The sequence below is a fragment of the Muscardinus avellanarius genome (assembly GCF_963383645.1).
Source record: "Muscardinus avellanarius genome assembly, chromosome: 18".
NCBI classification, from domain to species: domain Eukaryota; kingdom Metazoa; phylum Chordata; class Mammalia; order Rodentia; family Gliridae; genus Muscardinus; species Muscardinus avellanarius.
Window position 1 is genome coordinate 46,567,250 of NC_137804.1, and position 19,222 is coordinate 46,586,471.

A 19,222-nucleotide genomic window follows, 5' to 3' on the forward strand; every position below is an offset into this window, starting at 1 on the left:
TGTGTGTGTGTGTGTGTGTGTGTTGTGGCTTCTCCTGGTGGCTGTGCCCCTGCGCGGCCGCCGCTGTGTTTTTGGTGGTGCGAGTGTGCGGCCGGCCGTCTGGACGGCTGGTGTGTGATGGGCTGAGTGTGTGGTGTGCGTGTGTGAGCCCTTGTGCGGCCGTGGCCGAGGCCGTCAGAGTGGCCGGCAGCGTGGCCGGCATTGAGAGCCCTGTAGCTGGGGGTGTGACGGTTCCGTGACTCCCATTGTAGGGTGACTGTGCTCTGACTCGGGTGTTGGCAACCCCGAGTCGACTGGCGGTGTGCAGGCTCGCGGCTGGCCTTGGCGCTGTGAGGGGCTGGGGTCTCCTGGTCTTTCCACGTGTTGTGTGTGTGTGTAGGGGGATATATGTGATCCGCGTGGGTGTCGGTGACAGCCGCGCACACTGTGCCGTGTGTGAGTTATGACTGTCGTGGGTGTTGGGTACCTGTGTGAATGAGCGGGCCTGTCTTATTCACCAGAGGCAGCCGCCGGGCGCCGCGTGCTGGGTCCTCATTACTGGATGGAGGGATGGATGGACGCCAGTCCTGGGCTGTGGGCAGAGTGTTTGGGACGCTGGCCCTGCCTGGAGGGGCTGCCGGGCCTCTGGCACCTCTGGTGACCTTCACCCTGTCACACTGCAGAAGAAGCCGCCTGGATGGAGAGGGCCTCGGTGTCCGCATCTGCACAATGGGGGTGACCGTCCCTGGCCTGCTGGCCGCCAGGAGCGGCTGTGAGCCTCTGGCGGTGGCCTGCCGGACGCCCTAGGCGCTTTCACGGGTGAGATCCGGGGCGGGGGGGGGGGACGGGGGAGGGAGGCCCGGTGCCAGCTGGTGTGACTACTGGCCCCTGAAGCCTGGGAACTGAGGTTAGATTGGGGTGGGGGAGGAGCAGGGGGAGGCAGGCAGGCTGGGAACAGGGAGGAGAGAGGCAGCTGGGAGAGAGGGAGGACCTGGCTATCAGCCACCCCAGGCAGAGGGACAGAGGAGAGGCCCCATGGACGCCTGGGGGAAGGGAGTCAAGGGCGGGCCCTGGCAGGGGTGGGCAGTGGAGGAGGGCCCCCATAAGGCCGGAGGAGTCTTCTAAAGGCCACGGGGAAGAATCCTCCTAAAAGGTCTGAGGTCGCAGTCTCCTTCCTAGGCCATAAGAGGAGGGGATCGCTATGGAATGTCCGGGGTCCCAGCCAGAGGCTGAGCAGGTGGGTCAGAGGAGGCGGGGCAGCCGATGGGCAGAGCCAGGGGCCAGTAGGGAGGGCCTGGATGGCAGAGGCGTGGCCTGAGGAGTCAAGGGGCGGAGCCAGGGCTCAGGTCGCTCTCCAGGCTCTGGAGTGGGCTCAGGGTCCTGGTGGCCCACCCTGGCCCTCCCCCTTCCTCCCTCCCCGCAGGCCGGCCTTCACCATGGCGGGAGGGAGACCGCACCTGAAAAGGAGCTTCTCCATCATCCCCTGCTTTGTCTTCGTGGAGGTGAGCGCCCTGGCATCTGTCCTAGACGGGGCTTGGAGCCCCATCTTCCGGTCTCTTCCTCTGTCTCTGTCCAAGCCCAGGCCAGGACCCCTCCCAGACCCGTTATTCCATCTCCCCCTCAAAGCTCAATCCCTGTTCCTCTGGGACCTCTGCTGCTGTCCCCTTTCTCTGGAGAGGTGGCCCCAAGCCTAGGCTCAGAAGTGCCCCTCTATGGGTTCCAGCCCCACTCAGCACCATCCGTCTGTCCGTCCGTCCGTCCATCCATCCATCCATCCATCCATGCTGTGGGACTCAGTTTCCTCATCTATAAAATGGGCGGAGCTGGAGTCCCTCTCTCCCAAGGGCTGTTAGGAAGGGAAAATGTATTCATTCACAGAAGAGGCTTGGGAGGGTGCTCTGCCCCGGGGCTCTGCCGTGGGAGCTGTGGGCACTTGCACGGCCGTCCCTGCCTCCTCCACTCTGGCTGTCCGTCTGTTCTGAGCCTGGGCCCTGTTCTCACTCCCTCCATCCATCTCCACACGCCTCCTCTCTCTGGTGTTCTCTTCCTTCTCCCCTTCTCTTCCCTCTCCTCTCCTCCTGTCTCCTTTCCGTTTCTATCTCTGTCTATCCATTTGTTCCTCTCCTCTCTCTCTCTCTCTCCTCTATCTCCCCCCCCCCCCGCGGGCATTCTACCGCCACGCTATACCTCCAGCCCAATTTTACTTTTTGTCTTGAGAGGGTCTCACTAAGTTACCTGAGAGCTTTTGCTACGTTGCTGTGGCTGGCCTCGAACCTGCAACCCTCCCATCTCAGCCTCCCAAGTACTGGGATTACGGGCGTGCACCAGCACACCGGGCTCTCCTCTGTGTTCTCTGGGCTCTTCTCTCTCCTCCTTGGTGTTTTGGTCTCTCTCTGAGTCTTTGTGTCCGTGGCCTCAAAGCCCCTCTCTTTCTCTCCTCTCCGCTCTCCTCGCCCTGGCTGGGGCAGTCTGTGCTGCTGGGCATCGTGGTCTTGCTGGCCTACCGCCTGGAGTTCACGGACACCTTCCCCGTGCACACCCAGGGTTTCTTCTGCTATGACAGCACCTACACCAAGCCCTACCCAGGGCCCGAGGCTGCCAGCCGCGCACCTCCGGCCCTCATCTACGCCCTGGTCACTGCTGGGCCCACCCTCACGGTGAGATGCTGTGGGTCGCTGTGGATGGACCTGGGGAGGACCTCCCAGGAGGCAGGAAGGCCAGGTGGGGGCTGGTGAAGGTCTGGGCTCAAAGGCCAGGAAGACCCCACCTCGGTCTTCTCCCCAGATCCTGCTGGGGGAGCTGGCACGTGCCTTCTTCCCTGCACCGCCCTCTGCCAGCCCGCTTGTCTGGGAGAGCACCATCGTGTCCGGGGCCTGCTGCCGCTTCAGCCCCCCGCTGCGGAGGCTGGTGCGCTTCCTGGGTGAGACTCCTCCTTCTCCCTGCTCAGGCAGAGCAAGCTGGGTGGGGTCAGCCAGGGCAGAAGTCTCAGGTGGGGAGGAAGATGTCCTAGAATTGTCATGATGCAGACTAAGGGGACAGAGGAGCCTGGGCTCAGCTCAGAAGTATGGAACTTTCAGAAACATGGGTGGGGTCTAGCCGGGCGTGGTGACGCACGCTTGTCATCCCAGCACTGGGGAAGCTGAGACAGGAGGATCTCGGTTCGAGGCCAGCCTCTGCAACTCAGTGAGGCCCTCTGCAACTCAGTGAGACCCTGTTTCAAAATAAAGAATGAAAAATAGGTGTAGCTCAGAGGCAGCATCATGCCCCTGCCCTGGGTTCCATCCCAAGCAGGGCCCGTGGTCCAGGAATCCTGGAGCCCCAGGTGTGCTTTGATGGCGCTCACAGAAGCAGCAAGACCGGGGCGCAGTGGAGCCATAGGGGCTCTCGGGAGGAGGGCCAGTGGGCATCGGGTCGCAGGGCTTGAATCCCCTTACCTTCGCCACCACCAGGGGTATACTCCTTCGGCCTCTTCACCACGACCATCTTTGCCAACGCGGGGCAGGTGGTGACCGGCAACCCCACGCCGCACTTCCTGTCGGTGTGCCGCCCCAACTACACGGCCCTGGGCTGCCCACCGCCCTCGCCGGACCGGCCGGGGCCTGACCGCTTCGTCACTGACCAGGGCGCCTGCGCAGGCAGCCCCAGCCTGGTGGCCGCAGCGCGCCGCGCCTTCCCCTGCAAGGATGCGGCCTTGTGCGCCTACGCGGTCACCTACACGGCGGTGAGCCCCAGGGGAGTGGGGGGGTCAGGAATGGGAGCCAGAGGTGGGCGGTCTGGCCTGAGGCCACTTGGGCTGGAGCTGCGGATCCCAACCCACCTAGGCGAGGCCACGCCCACGCCATGACCCCCGCCCGGAGGCGGGGCCTGCATTCTGACTCCTCCCCTCGGGACCTGGTCACGCCCCCGGTCAGTCTATTGTCGTCTAGCCACGCCTCCTGCCCCGTAATGCCACGCCCAGGGGAGGCCTCTGCCTTTACCCTCTGGGGTCCCACACGGCCTTGGGAGCGGTGAACTCTGCCCCTTAGTGTTCCACTGAGGCTCCAGGCCCTGAATGGCGGCTCGTGGGCGGGGCAAGTGGGCTCTGCCCCGCCCTGTGAGGCCCTGGCCCTTCCCCTGACTCTTCACTGCACTAGGGCTTCTAATTCTGCCCCCCTCTTTTCTCTAGTCGCTCTCTCTGTTGCTTTGACTGCTTTTCTTTTTTTTCTTTTTATTTTTTGGTGGTACTGGGGTTCCTGGAAGCCCTTCTTCCTCCGGGCTACACTCCCAGTCCTATTTTATATTTTTGAAACAGGGTCTCTTACACCAGCACGGCTGGCTTCGAACCTGCGCGATCCTCCTGTCTCCGCCTCCCAAGCGCGGGGATGACAAGCGTGCGCCACCACGCCCGGCTTATGCTTTTCATGGCCTCTGGAAGGATGCTTCCAACCCCAGTGGTCCCCTGGGGCCCGCCCCTTTTGCCCTGGCCCCACCCCCTTGAGTTGCGACCACGCCCTAGCTACCTGGTTTCTTGGCGCTCTGGCCCCTCCCTCTAGTCTTGCAGGTGTCCCTGAGACACCGCAATCCCTGGAGCCCCTTCTCCCACCGCGACTCCGGTCCCCTCTCTTTGCCCTCACGCGCCCACCCCCATCTCTGCAAAAGCCCCAGGGCATCTGTTCCTCCGCCCCCGAGCTGCTGGCCACGCCCCCGCTCCCTCCCCCGGCTCCGGCCGGCCTGGGAGCTCGCGTCCCTCGGGTGCGGCGACCTCACCTCCGCGCGTCCCCTGATCAGTCCGGCTCCCACAGATGTACGTGACACTAGTGTTCCGCGTCAAGGGCTCCCGCCTGGTCAAGCCCTCGCTCTGCCTGGCCCTGCTGTGCCCCGCCTTCCTGGTGGGCGTGGTCCGCGTGGCCGAGTACCGCAACCACTGGTCGGACGTGCTGGCGGGCTTCCTGACCGGAGCGGCCATCGCCACCTTCCTGGTAAGCCTCCACTCCGCCCACCTCCTGCTGGGAGACCTCCCACCAGCTCCGGACCCTGGACCAGCTGCAGCCTGCTAAAGGGTTTGGGCTTGTTGACCTTGGGCGAATCCTTTACGCTGACCCCTGCCCGATGGTTCTCATCTGTGGAATCAGATAACAGGACTAGGATTCTGACCAGGAATTACCTCGGATGAAATTATTTATTATTTATTTTTGTGGGTCTGGGGATGGAACCCAGGGACATTCGACCTCAGAACCACTCCCCCTGCCCTAGTTTTTATTCTTTATTTTGAAACCGGGTCTCACTGAGTTGCGGAGGGCCTCACTAAGTAGCTGAGGCTGGCCGCGAACCGCGATCCTCGGTCTCAGCCTCCGGAATTCTGGGATGACAAGCGTGCGCCGCCACGCCCGGCCCCTTGAATGAAATTTAAAGGGGGGCTGGAACACTCAGCAGTCAAAATAAATATTTGGGGGTATCTTCGTCTCTCTTTTGGGAACTGGGAATTAAACCCAGAGGGTTGCGCTTGGAAGGCAAGCACCTTGCGGCTGAGCTACATCCCAGCCCCAAGACAAATATTTTATTGGAACATTTGCATGCATGTGAGCGTGGTTGTGGGGATTGAACTCAGGACTGTTTTATTTCTGAGCTACACTCCCACTCTATCTGTTGGTCTGTCTGTCTATCTATCTATCTATCTATCTATCTATCTATCATCATCACATAACTAACTATGTGTGTGTGGTCCTGGGGATTGAACTCAGGGGCATTCTACCTCTGAGCTACACCCCTAGCCCTATTTTAATTTAATTTAATTTTTTGCAGATCTGGGGATGGAACCCAGGGGCATTCGACCTTTGAGCTACACCCCCTGCCCTGTTTTTCATTCATTATTTTGAAACAGGGTCTCACTGAGTTGCAGAGGGCCTCACTAAGTAGCTGAGGCTGTCCGCGAATCCTGATCCTCTGGTCTCAGACTCCCGAAAGCTGGGATTACAAGCGTGCGGCACCCCCAGCCCTATTTTATTTTTTATTTGGAAACAAGGATTTACCAAATTACTGAAGCTGGCTTCGAACCTGCGATCCTTCTGTCTCAGCCTCCCACGGGCTGGGATCCTGTTTCAGAATAAAAAAAATAAGACTGGGTGTGTAGCTCAGAGGTAGAATGCCCCTGGATTCCATTCCCAGTACTGAAAAAAAAAAAAAAAAAAAGAGTTGGAGGCTCATGCTTGTAAACCCAGTAGACAGGAGAGGATCACAGATTTGAAGCCAGCGTCAACAACTTGTGAGGCCCTCCACAACCTAGTAAGACTTGGTTTCCAAATAAAAATAAAACAGGGGCTGGGGTGCCCCTGGGTTCAATCCTCAGTACTGAAATAAATAAATAATAAATAAATAAATGAAATAAAACAGGCCTGGGGGTGTAGCTCAGAGATAGACTGCCTCCAGGTCCAATCCCCAGTGCCAAAAGGAGAAAAAATAATAGCTGTTTTTTTTTTTTTTTAATCTAAGCCTCAGTTTTTTATCTGAACAGTGGGGGTGATATTCATAGAATCCCTGAGTTACTGGCCCTGGTCCTCAACACGCCTCTCCCTCCTTCTAGGTCACCTGTGTTGTGCACAATTTCCAGAGTCGGCCACCCTCTGGCCGGAGGCTCTCACCCTGGGAGGACATGGTCCAGGCCCCCGCCGTGGACAGCCCCCTCGAAAAGTTAAGTGTGGCCCAGGTAAGGGGGGCCGGGGGCGCACCCGGCTGGAGGGGGCGGCGGGGGCCCCAGAGGTAGGAAGTCAGGCAGGAGATGGGGGTTGCGGGTCGCCCACGTGTTTGGACTAAGTCACAGGAAACAGCAGGGTGCGCCCCCTCCCACCCCAGGGACACCCTGGATCCAGAGAACCCTGGCTGTCTTTCCCCTGGGCTTTCCGCCTGGGTGGGCCCTCTGGCTCTGGAGAGTGAATTCCGGGGGTCCTCTAGCCCCTCCCCTCTGCCTCTCTGTCTCAGGAACCCGAGGCCTGCAGGCCGCATTCGACACCGGCACGGCTCACCCCATCCAGTGAGTGTTGGGGGCATCAGAAGGGGGGCTTCCGGAGGGGCTGCCCCTGCCAAGCTTTCTAATCCCCCTCCTCTCCGACCTCTGACCCCTAGAGCCGCAGAACTGCGCCCGCCGTGGCCACCTGATCCCCAGCTGCGTGTCCTCCAGGGCCCCAGCCATGTGCTCGTCGCCCCGTGTGCCCCGGCCTCGACTGAGGTCCGAGCCGACGCCTCTGCCCCTGCCCCTGCCCCTGCCTGCGCCGACCCCCAGCCAGGGCCCCTCGCCCTCCTCTCCTGGGCCTGGGGGGCCAGGCGGGGGTGGGGGGCGCGGCCGGAAGCTGCTGCTGCCCACACCCCTGCTGCGGGACCTGTACACCCTCAGCGGGCTCTACCCCTCCCCCTTCCACCGGGACAACTTCAGTCCGTACCTGTTCGCCAGTCGCGACCACCTGCTGTGAGGCCCGACCGCCCACCCGGAGTCTGCCCGTGTCCCCCCCCTTTCCCCGCCACGCGTGTCTGTGCGGGCGCCACCTGAGTGCCAAAGCCCCCCGACCCCACACCGGCCAGGCCCGGTGTCAGGAGAGGGCTGGAACGACTTTTGGGGGATGCCCTGCCGCTCCTGCCCAGTGGGCGCGACTCCTGGGTGGGCTCTTGCCCCTCAGACTTGCCCTGGGAAGGGCTAAAGCTTGACCTTATTGGCCACTGCCCAGCCAATGAGAGCCCCAGGCTCTCAGCCCTCTACCCGAAATGAGTTTACTCCAGCCAATGGGAGCCTCCCTCTCACTTAGACTCCTCAGGCGAGAGGGCAACTGCAGCCCGTGTTTGGTGCCTGAACAGCCAATAGGAGCCCTCGGCTTTCAGAATTTCCGGAGTGGGTGGGTATGATTCCAGCCAATGGGGAACCGCCCGTGTCTAAGCAGGTGCGGAGAGGAGGGATGTGTTCATCCCCTGGCCTCAGATCTCTCAGAATCACAGAGTCCAGCTGGAGGGTGGGGGGCCGGCTCCCCCGTGGCAGGGTCCTTGGGGTACCCCTTCCCCTTTCAGCCCCACCTCCACGTGCACCCCTCCCCTAGTCCCTCCCAACTCTCCACTTTAGCAGGGCTTGCCCCAGTTCAGAGGTTTTGGGGTTCAGGGTGCTGTGTCTCCTTTTGCCTGTCCAGGGCACCCCAACCCTCCTGTTATTTATTAGGGCCGTGGGAAGGGCTCCCCCCTCCTTGGAACCCACCCCTGTTCTTCACACTGCCCCCCGTGCCTCAGCCTCATGCAGATGTGCCCTCCTGGGGGGCATGGGTGGAGCAGAGGGGGCTCCCCCACCCTGAGCCGCCAAAGGCACTGGGCACAGGAGACACGGTCCCCTTTCCTGCCCCCCGTCATCTTTAATAAAGACCTGGCTTCTCATCTTTAATAAAAACCTGTTTGTAACAGAAGTTTGGCCACTTGCCTGCCTCCCCGGGGGCGGGGTGTGGAGGATCTAATCTTAAGGACCCCATGGCTGCGGTGTGTCTGAGGACAACCCGGGGAGGCCGTGTGGGACGAGGGAGCCAGCAATTGGGGTCAGTCTTGGCTGCGTGGCCTCGGGCAAGTGCACGAACGTCTCGTTGCGTTATCTGTTGGGTGCGGGCAGCCCCGGGGGCCAGGACGGCCACAGAAACCCCGAGAGGGGCTCACCCGCAGCTTCTGACCGTGGGCCGGGTGAGGGGAAGGCAAGGAGCCCCTGCGGACGCGAGAGGCACCAGGAGGGAGAACAGGACTGCTTGAGAGCGGGTGCCCACCGCCGAGGACTCAGCAGGGATCGGGAGGAATAGCCGAGCGGGAGGCTCCAGACCCCGCCGGGCTTCAGACAGGCCACGTGGGACCTGGACACATCTGTGAGCCCGGAAAGGGACTCTGATTCCTTCCCACCACGCCCTCAACAAGCACAGTAGCGCACTTAACATGGGTCGGGTTATTTTATTTTTACGGTAGTGGGAATTGAACCCAACCTCCGAGCTGCACCCCCATCCCTATTTTTTACTTTTTATTCTTTTTTTTTTTTTTGGTGGTACTAGGGGTGGAACCCAGAGGCTTTCTACCTCCGGGCTATACTCCCAGACCCTTTTCAAAAAATATATATATATTTTTTTTATTTGGAAACAGGGTCTCACTAAATTGTTGAGAGCCTCACTAAGTAGCTGAGGCTGGCTTCGAACCTGTGCGATCCTCCCGTCTCTGCCTCCCAAGTGCGGGGATTACAAGCGTGCGCCACCACGCCCGGCTTTATTTTTTATTCTGAAACAGGGTCTCACTGAGTTGCAAAGGGCCTACGTAGCTGAGGCTGTCCGCGAACCGCGGGCCTCCTGTCTCCTCCCTTCTCCTGGGATTACCTCCACGCCTGGCTGGGTCGGGTTATTTTAGCCTGTTCGGGCTGCTATCACAAAGCACCCTAGGCAAGGTGGCTTATACACAGCAGAAATTTATTTCTCAAGGATCTGGAAGGCGGAGCTGAGCATGGGGGCGCACGCCTGTGACCCCAGTCCTCAGGAGGAGCCCAGGTGTGTGTAAGTTTATTCCCCCCAGGTTTAAGGGAACGGCACGTGCGAAAGCTCTGAGTTGAGACACGAGTCTGATGTGTTCAGGGGACGTCAGAGAGCTATGTGTGGCTGGAGCAGACACAGAGAAGAGATGGAGGAAGAAGGGTTTGAGGAGACAGTGGATAGATGGAAGCATGAGAGCTGGGGTGGAAGTTAGGGTTCTTGGGGGCCCAGGCCGTTCCCACGGCTCACAGGCAAGAGGCCCGTGCAGTGTCGGGAACCTGAAGCTGCCTCCCCTCCAGGCCAGACTGAGGCTTCAGCACCGCGGACAGCGCCCCGCCCTCCGCCATTGGCGCTGTCCGCGGTGCTGACGGGGAGTGCTGGCGGCAAAGACTGGGCTGGGTTTAGTCCCAGTTTCGGTTACAGCAGCCCTAGTCTTGCCCGCGCTCCTAATTTCGAGACTTGGCTGGACGTGCTTATTCAGTTCCTTATCGAAGCCGGGCGTGGTGGCGCAGCTCGTGATCCCAGCCCTCCGGAGGCTGAGACAGGAGGATCGCGGTGCGCAGACAGCCTCTACTGAGTCAGGCCCTCCGCACCCTAGGGAGACCCTGCTTCAAAAATAAATAATACAGCCGGGCGTGGGGGGCACGCTTGTAATCCCCGCGCTTGGGAGGCGGAGACAGGGGGATCACGCTGGCTTAGGAGACCCTGTTTCCAAATAAAAATATAAAAATAGGTCTGGGAGTGTAGCCCGGAGGTAGAAGGGCCTCCAGAAATGCCAGTACCACCAAAAAACTAAAAATAAATAAATAAATAAAGATAAATAATACAGCATTTGGGAGGCTGAGACAAGAAGATCGTGGTTCGCAGACAGCCTCAGGTACTACTTAGTGAGGCCCTTTGTAATTCAGTGAGACCCTGTTTCAAAATAAAGAATAAAAATATTAGGGCCGGGGGTGTATCTTGGAGGTAGAATGCCCCTGGGTTCCAATTCCAATACTGTAAAATAATAATAATAATAATAATAATAATAATAATAATAATAATAACTGGGTGTGGTGTTTCATGCTTGTAATCCCAGCATTTGGGAGGCTGAGACAGGAGGATCATGGTTCATGGCCAGCCTCAGCTAGCCCGGAGGTAGAAGGGCCTCCAGAAATGCCAGTACCACCAAAAAACTAAAAATAAATAAATAAATAAAAATAAATAATACAGCATTTGGGAGGCTGAGACAAGAAGATTGTGGTTCGCAGACAGCCTCAGGTACTATTTAGTGAGGCCCTTTGTAATTCAGTGAGACCCTGTTTCAAAATAAAGAATAAAAAATTGGGGCTGGGGGTGTAGCTTGGGAGCAGAATGCCCCTGGGTTCCACCCCCAGTACTACAAATAATAATAATAATAATAATAATAATAATAATAATAATAATAATAAATGAGACTGGGGCTCTAGCTTGGGAGTAGAATGCCCCCGGGTTCCATCCCAGTATCGAAAAAAAAAAAAATTCTTGTAGACCGGCCCCAGTGGATCTCATTCACACCTCACAAACTCAACTCCACCAAAATAAATCCATGGCTTAGAATGTAGGTCTGGACGAGGTCATCCCCTGCTTAAGTATCTCATGGCTGGGTGTGGTGGTACGCGCCTGTAATCACAGGTTCCCAGGAGGCTGAGATGGGAGGATCCCAGGTTTGAGGCCAGCTATGGCACATACTTATCATCTATACGCTGTTTAAAATCCTTGTGTTTAGTGGGCATTTTCTTTCTTTCTTTTTCTTTTTCTCTCTCTTTTATTTTTGCGGTACTGGGGATGGAACCCAGGGGCATTCTACCTCTGAGCTACACTCCCAGCCCTATTTTTATTCCTTATTTTGAAACAGGGTCTCACTGAGCTGCAAAGGGCCTCTCTAAGTAGCCGAGGCCTCCCGTCTCAGCCTCCCAAATGCATGTGCCACCACAGCTGGCTTAACAGGCATGTTCTAATTCCCTTACTAGGACCTGGTGCCCAGTAGGTTTCTAGAACTGACCCTGGTGTACCAGATGCTCAGTAGATGTTTAAGTGTGTGTTCATCTTGTGGTCCTGGGGATGGAGCCCATGGACATTCTACCTCCGAGCTGCACCACCAGTCCTATTTTCTTTTCTTTTCTTTTTTTTTTTTTTTTTTTTTTTTTTTTGGTGGTACTGGGATGGAACCCAGGGGCTTTCTACCTCCGGGCTATACTCCCAGACCTATTTTCTGTTTTATTTGGAAACAGGGTCTCACTAAGTTGCTGAGAGCCTCACTAAGTAGCTGAGGCTGGCATCGAACCTGTGTGATCCTCCTGTCTCAGCCTCCCGAGCGCGGGGATCACAAGCGTGCATCACCATGCCCGGCCAAGCCCTATTTTCTATTCTTTATTTTGAGACAGGATCTTACTAAGTTACTGAGGGTCTTAGTAGCTGAGGCTCACCGCAAACCTGTGATCCTCCTGTCTCAGCCTCCCAAGTACTGAGATTACAAGTGTGCACTACCACGCCCGGCTCGAACGAATGTTTAAATGAATGAACCAAACACTTGAGCAGGTCGATAAAAAGCCATGGAAAATCTGGGCTTGGTGGTGCACGCCTGAATCTCGGTAACAAGGAAGCTGAGACAGGACGATCACAGGTTTGCAGCCAGCCTCAGCAACTTAGACTCATCAACTTAGTGAGACTTTGTTTCAAAATAAAAAAATAAAACTAGGGATGGGGGTATGGCTCAAAGGTAGAATGCCTTTGGGTTCATTTCCCAGTTCCACAAAAACAAATTAAAAAAAAAAAAAAAAACAAGGAAAGCTGGGCGTGGTGGTGCACGCTTTCTGGAGGCTGAGACAGGAGGCTTGCAGTTCGGAGATAGCCTCAGTTACTTAGTGAGGCCTTTTGCAACTCAGTGAGACCCTGTTTCGAAAAATAAAAATAAAAAATAGCCAGGCATGGTGGCGCACGATTGCAATCCCAGCATTTGGGAGGCTGAGACGGGAGGACAGCGGTTTGCAGACAGCCTCAGCTACTTAATAAGGCCCTATGCAACTCAGTGAGACCGTGTTTCAAAATAAAGAATAAAAAATAGGGCTGGGGTGTAGCTCAGAGGTCGAATGCCCCTGGGTTCCATCCCCAGCACGAAAGAAAGAAGGAAAGAGAGAAAGAAAGAAGGGAAGGAAGAAAGAGAGCCGGGCGTGGTGGCGCACGCTTGTAATCCCTGCTTGGGAGGCTGAGACAGGAGGATCGCGCAGGTTCGAAGCCAGCCTCGGCTACTTAGTGAGGCTCTCAGCAACTTAGCGAGACCCTGTTTCCAAATAAAGTATATATATAAAAAACAGGTCTGGGAGTGTAGCCTGGAGGTAGAAAAAGCCTGTTGGTTTCATCCTCAGTATCACAATGGATAAATAAATAAATAAATAAATAATCGGGCTGGGGGTGTAGCTTGGAGGTAGAATGCCCCTGGGTTTCATCCTCAGTATCTCAAAAAAACAAAAACAAAAAACAAAGAAAGACACAAACCGATCCTGAGCCCACCCTGCTCCCTATCCTTGTCACGGTGTCCGCCCCCTACCCCAGCGGCTGCACACCTCCATGGAGCTCTTTATGCTAAACACCCTTCTGCGGAGACGGGAAGGCAGAATTCTGAGAAGCAATAGAGATCTGTGTTCTGGAGAGATGTGCCAAACGTCTGCATCGCCGCCGGGTGTCCTCACCCAACCTCCGTTTATGAGATCTACTGGGCGCTGTGCTAGGAGCCGGGGACCCCGCAGAGAACACGGCAGACACGGACCTGAGCTTTGTAGAGCCGCCGTTCTACTGGGGAGGGAACATCAGACACAGGCCTAATGTTGGAAGCGACGTTGTTTGAAGGGAAATACAGACAAGTAGTTTAAAATAAAGAGTGGAGGCGAAGCTGGGTGCAGCGACACACACCTGGGGTCCCAGCTACATCAGAGGGTGAGGCAGAGGACTTGAGTCCAGGGGTTCGGGCTAAGCCCCGGGAACAAGGTGAGTGTGTGTGTGTGTGTGTGTGTGTGTGTGTGTGTGTGTTACTGGGGATGGAACCCAGGGGCATTCTACCTCCCAGCTATACCCTCAGCTCTATTTTTCATCTTGAAACAGGGTCTCCCTAAGTTGTGGAGGGCCTAAGTAGCTGAGGCTGGCTTTGAACCCTCGATCCTCCGGTCTCAGCCTCCCCAGTACTGGGATAACAGGAATGCGTCATCACACCCAGCTTCCATCTTTAAAAAAAAAAAAAAAGAGTGCAATTTTGGACTTTGGGCACAAAAGCCTCTCTAAGTAGGTGAGAGTCAACCAGAGACCTACAAGGAGTTTTTAAAAAGTGAACCAACAAGCTGGGTACATGCCTGTAATCCCAGCATGTGGGAGCCTAGAACAGGACAATCGCGGTTCACAGACAGCCTCAGCTACTTAGTGAGGCCCTTTGCAACTCAGGGAGATCCTGTTTCAAAATAAAGAATAGAAAATAGTGTTGGGGTGTAGATCGGAGGTAGAATGCCCCTGGGTTCCATCTCCAGTACCAAAAACAAAAAAACAAAACAAAACAGAAAAACAGAGACGGGTATGGTGGCATATTCCTGCAATTCCAGTATGCCAGAAGCTGAGATGGGAGTATCACAGGTTCAAGGCCAGCCTTGGCAATTTAGCAAGGCCCTCGGCAACATGGTGAGGCCCTGTTTTAAGATAAAAACGTAAAAAGGGCTGGGGCTACCCCGGCATGGTGGTGCATACTTGTAATCTCAGTACTTGGGAGACTGAGACAGCAAGATCACAGGTTCAAAGCCAGCCTCAGCTACTTGGTGAGGTCCTCAGTAACTTAGTGAGACGCTGCTTCAAAATAAAGAATAAAAATCCAGGCTAGGGATGTAGCTCAGAGGTAGAATACCTCTGAGATTCAATCCCTAGTACCACAAAAACACACACACAAAAGGGCCAGGGTTAACCGGACATGGTAGCACACAAGTACTGTAATTTCAGTACTTGGGAGGCTGAGACAGGAAGGTTGCAGGTTTGAAGACAGCCTCAGCAAGTAGTGAGACTTTCATCAACCTAGGGAGATCCTGTTTCAAAAGAAAAAATAAGCCGGGTGTGATGGCGCACGCTTGTAATCCCTGCGCTTGGGAGGCGGAGACAGGAGGATCGGGCAGGTTTGAAGCCAGCTGCTCTGGCTTAGGAGACCCTGTTTCCAAATAAAAATATAAAATAGGTCTGGGAGTGTAGCCCGGAGGTAGAAGAGTTTCCAGGAACCCCAGTACCACCAAAAAAAAAAAAAAAAAAAGAAAGAAAGAAAAAAATTTTTAAAAGGCTGGGGGTGTAGCTCAGAGGTAGAATGCCCTGTACTACACACGCACGAGAAACAACAGGATATCTGTACCCTGATCTTCTAGGCAACGGATGGCAAGTGGGCAGGGCTGGAGCTAGGTCCCCACGCCGCGCTCCTGGGCGTCGCTTCTCTAACGACCATGTTGCCTCTGTGTGGACTCGGGTGTGCAGTGTGGCCTGTGTGTGTTGTGTATCTGCTGTCGATGGGCTGGGGCGGCGTGCTGCTCAGTGCAGGTAATAGTGCAATGTGTGCGTGTACATGGGTGTGCGTTTAGCGGCGGTGGTGTGGTTGCATCTGTGCGCTGTGGTGTGTGTTTGTGTAAAGGAAAGGGCATGCGTGTGTGAATGTAGGACAGTGTGTAAGGGCTGCTTTGTGTCAGGATGGGGAGGGCTGTGAGCATGTGGATGATGGGGCTTTCGGAAATGGATTCCATGCAGAGATGCCGTGTGTGCATGTGTTGTGTGGAGGGTGTGGGGGTGCCCAGCTGTGTGTGTGGGTGTATTGGGGGATGTTGTGGAGCTGTTTTCTGGCCCCAAAGAAAGAGAAAGCCCAGGAAATCACAGTTCCGCCTTGCCCCTGGGTCTCCAGGCAACAGCACCACTTTGAAGTTACCAGGAGACACGGTTGCCAGGGCAACACGGGCTTGAGTGGCAGCTCTGGGCGCCGAGACCCAGTAAGTGATCATAATCACTCACCTGTTTCCCCCTCTCTCCCAATTTCCCATCAATCCTACCTTCTTTCTTCCTTCCTTTGCTATTTAACGAGAACATGCGTGACAATCTACACCGCGCTCCGCTCCCTTCCGACCCTGGAGGGACACGCTTCAAGGCATCCGAGGTCCCCGCTGGATCCCGCCATCTCTCGGCCCCCTTGGCCTCTCCGGCCTCTTCCTTGGCTCTGAGCCCTCGCCCCCCAGTACAGGCAAGAAGCCCCCGGGGCCACTGAGAGAGACGAGAGGCTTCCTCGCACCGACACTCAGAGCCGGCTACTCTTTCTTTTTGCGCTCGAGTGTGCCAGAGTCTGTGGCCCCCAAACACCAAATTCAGGTGCACAGAGAGCCGAGTACTCAGTTTATCACTCGGTCCAACTCCCACTTGTCACGGGGTGACATCAACAAAGCACTCTCAGACCAAAGCTCGTCCTGGTACTGTTCAGTCATGAGCCCCACTTTACAGACCGGCAAACGGAGGCCGGGGCACTTTAAGTGAGGTGCCGATGACTTGGGCTCGCTTCCTCCAGCACTCGACCCTTACATTGGTCTTATTAGCTGCTTACGTCACAATAGTAGTATTGACGATGCTTCCCCCAGCGGGTTCCCACAGGGGAAAGTCCGTCCCTTAAGTCCCCCCATTTTAGCCCGGCATGGGGGCGCGTGCCTGTACTTCCAGTACTTGGGAGGCTGATTCAGGAGGATCACGGGTCCTGGTTCCACCTGAGCGGTTTAGCGCGACCCTGTTTCCAAAATTAAATAAGCAGCACACGCTTGTAATCCCAGAGGCGGAGAAAGGAGAGTATCGGGTTTGTGGGCAGCCTTAGCAATTTAGTGAGGCCCTCCGGAACTTCGTGAGACCCTGTTTCAAAATAAACAATAAAAAACAGGGCTGGGGGTGTCATTCCTAGGTTCAATCCCCAGTACCACACACACACACACACTAAAATGAATGAATGAATGAATGAATGAATGCATAGGGCTAGGGGTGTTGCCTGGAAGTAACGCAGAACGCCCCTGGGTTCCCCCCAGAACCACACTACCCCTCCCCAACACATTCCCCCATTTCTCCTAGCTCAGACTAGGTGGTTTTTGTTTTCCCCCCTCACTCGCCAGGGGAGGAGCTAGAAAAGGCAACTTTGATGGACAGCTCCACAGACCAATGGACAAGCTGAGTCTGCGCACCCAATGAGGCCTCGACAAGGGCGGGACTAAGGCCGGGAACGCACCCTCGATTGGACAGAGATACTCGGGGAATGGCGGAGGCGCTGCGGCGGGCGCTGAGTGGGGGCGGCGCGGCCGGGGCCGCGGAGGAGCAGGCGGCTGAAGCCGGGCCGCCTTTGCTGCTCCTCGGCGCTCCGGGCTCCGGAAAGACGGCGCTGTTGTTCGCGGCAGCCTTGGAGGCGGCAGGAGAGGGCCGAGGCCCCGTGCTGTTCCTCACCCGCAGGCCTCTTCAAAGCCTGCCCCCCGGCGCCGGAGCCGCGCTCGACCCTCTGCGGCTGCAGGTAGCGGCGGGGCGGGGCCAGAGGAATTTCGGCCAATAGCGGGGTGGGTCGAGGACTGAGTGACGTCTAGGCAGGCCAATGCGGTGGCGGGGGAGGGCGGGACCGGCGAGGTTCTGCTAAATTTGAGCGCAGAGCTTGACCCCAGTAATCCCAGTACTGGGGTGTCTGAGACAGGAGGATCGCAGGTTCAAGACCAGCCTCAGCAGTTTAGCGAGACTCCCAGTAACCTAGCAAGACCCTTTTTCAAAATAAAAAATTAGCCGGGCGTGGTGGTGCAGGCTTGTAATCCCCGCCCGCTTGGGAGGCTGAGACAGGAGGATCACACCGTTTGGAAGCCAGCCTGCTACTCAGTGAGGCTCTCAGGAACTTAGTGAGACCATGTTTCAAAATATAAAGAATAAAACAATAAACCCGGCCTAGTGGCGCACGCTTGTCATCCCCGCGCTTGGGAGGCGGAGGCAAGAGGATCGCGCAGGTTCGAAGCCAGCCTCAGCTGGCTTAAGAGACCCTGTTTCCAAATTTTAAAAAAGTATAAAAATGGGTCTGGGAGTGTCGCCCGGAGGTAGGAGGGTTTCCAGGAACCCTAGTACCGTCAAAAAAACAAATAAATAAAATAGGGCTGGGAGTGTCGCTGGAGGTAGAATGCCCTTGGATACATAGATGACAGATGGGTGGATGCATAGACAGATACGCGCCACATACATAAGACTGAGCGACAGACTAATGACTAGGGGGAGCCGTGGAGAGGATATAGGGAAGAGGTGGCCCCCAAAATCGTGGAGCCAGGATTTTATTTATTTATTGGTGGTACCGGGGGGTGGAACCCAGAGGCTTTCTACCTCCAGGCTATACTCCCAGACCTATTTTATACTTTATTTGGAAACAGGGTCTCACTGAGTTGCTGAGAGCCTCACTAAGTAGCTGAGGCTGGCTTCGAACCCGTGCGATCCTCCTGTCTCAGTCTCCCAAGCGCGGGGATGACAAGCGTGCGCCACCACCCAGGATTTCATAAGGGGCAAGGCTAAATGTGGAATTAGTCTGGGTAGGTGGAGCTAAATTGTAGAGGCAGTGTTCAAACGGAATGAGGCTGGAAGCAGGTTTTCCGTGGGAATATTTGGGAAAAAGAAAAAGAAAAAAAAAGATTTGAGCCGGGCATGGTGGCACACGCCTGTAATCCCAGTACTTGGGAGACTGAGACAAGAGGATCAGAGGTTGAGAACAGCCTCGGCAAGCAGTGAGACTCCCATCAACCTAGTGAGACCGTGTTCCAAATTAAACAGTAGCTCGGAGGTAGAGTGCCCTTGGGTTCCATCCCCAGTACTACCTACACACAAAAACAGATTTGCCCTCCATATGCTGCCTGGGTAAGTGCTGAGAGGACGGTGAATAAAAGCATACTCACTACTGTTTCTTCCTGGCACCGCTGTCTGGGGAGAGGGCAAGAAGGCTGCCCTTGCGGGGAGGCGGCATCCTCTGCTGAACCTGCCTTTTTCTTCTTTCTGAATCCTCTAGAAGATTCGTTTCCACTACCCACCGTCCACTCCGGAGCTTCTCCGGCTGCTGTGCTCTGCCCATGAGGCCCGAGGGCCGGCGCCCTCCCTCCTGCTGCTGGACGGTCTGGAGGAATTCCTAGCGGAAGACCCAGGGCCCCAGGAAGCCGCCTACCTGGCCGCCTTGCTTCTGGACACAGCCGCCCACTTCGGCCACCGAGCCGGCGGCGCACGGGGCTGTGGGCTCCTGGTGGCCCTCCAGACCCGGGAGAAAACGGACGGCGGGGACGGCCTGCAGCTGGCGGTGCTGCAGCGGTACCTCCCCGCCCTGTGCTGGCTGCGGCCCGACCCACCTGGTCCGGGACAGTTGGGCCTCCGGGCCTGCCTGGAGCCCGGTGGGCTGCGTCCCAGGACGGAGTGGAGGGTGACCTTCCGCCCAAACGGAGAGATGGAGATCGCCCCGGTGCCCGCCCAGGCCGGTGAGCCCGGCTCAGACGAGGGAGCTGGCGCTGGCAGCCAGTCCTGAGCTTGGGTGTGTCCCAGCCACTCTGTGACTCAGTTTCCCAAGGCCAGAATACTTACCTCAGGGACGCGTGCAGAGTCAAGACCTAAAAACGTAAAGTGCCTTTGCTAGCATGATAGCTGGGCGTGGTGGGCACGCTTGTAATCCCAGCGCTTGGGAGGCTGAGACAGGAGGATCA

The 19,222-nt window shown here is 56.5% G+C and overlaps 2 protein-coding genes across 5 annotated transcripts; both read left to right on the forward strand.

The window, feature by feature from the left end:
* Nucleotides 1-1,415: 1,415 nt before the first annotated feature.
* On the forward strand, nt 1,416-7,421 carry PLPPR2 (phospholipid phosphatase related 2; the record flags this gene model as incomplete). Of its 4 annotated transcripts, none has more annotated exons than XM_080715214.1 (8): nt 1,416-1,481; nt 2,448-2,636; nt 2,764-2,899; nt 3,429-3,700; nt 4,761-4,937; nt 6,539-6,661; nt 6,934-6,985; nt 7,078-7,421. In XM_080715214.1, the coding sequence occupies 8 exons, from the start codon at nt 1,416-1,418 to the stop codon at nt 7,419-7,421; spliced, it is 1,359 nt and encodes a 452-aa protein (XP_080571340.1). The 4 variants fall into 4 exon arrangements, with proteins under 4 accessions (XP_080571340.1, XP_080571341.1, XP_080571342.1 ...); XM_080715215.1 differs by having other exon boundaries at nt 2,523-2,636; XM_080715216.1 differs by having other exon boundaries at nt 6,539-6,645; nt 7,078-7,110.
* A 9,361-nt stretch (nt 7,422-16,782) lies between these two features.
* On the forward strand, nt 16,783-19,047 carry SWSAP1 (SWIM-type zinc finger 7 associated protein 1; the record flags this gene model as incomplete). The annotated part of the gene is made up of 2 exons (XM_080715531.1): nt 16,783-17,031; nt 18,544-19,047. 2 exons carry the CDS (start codon nt 16,783-16,785, stop codon nt 19,045-19,047), a joined length of 753 nt encoding a protein of 250 aa, XP_080571657.1.
* Between the last annotated feature and the right edge of the window lie 175 nt (nt 19,048-19,222).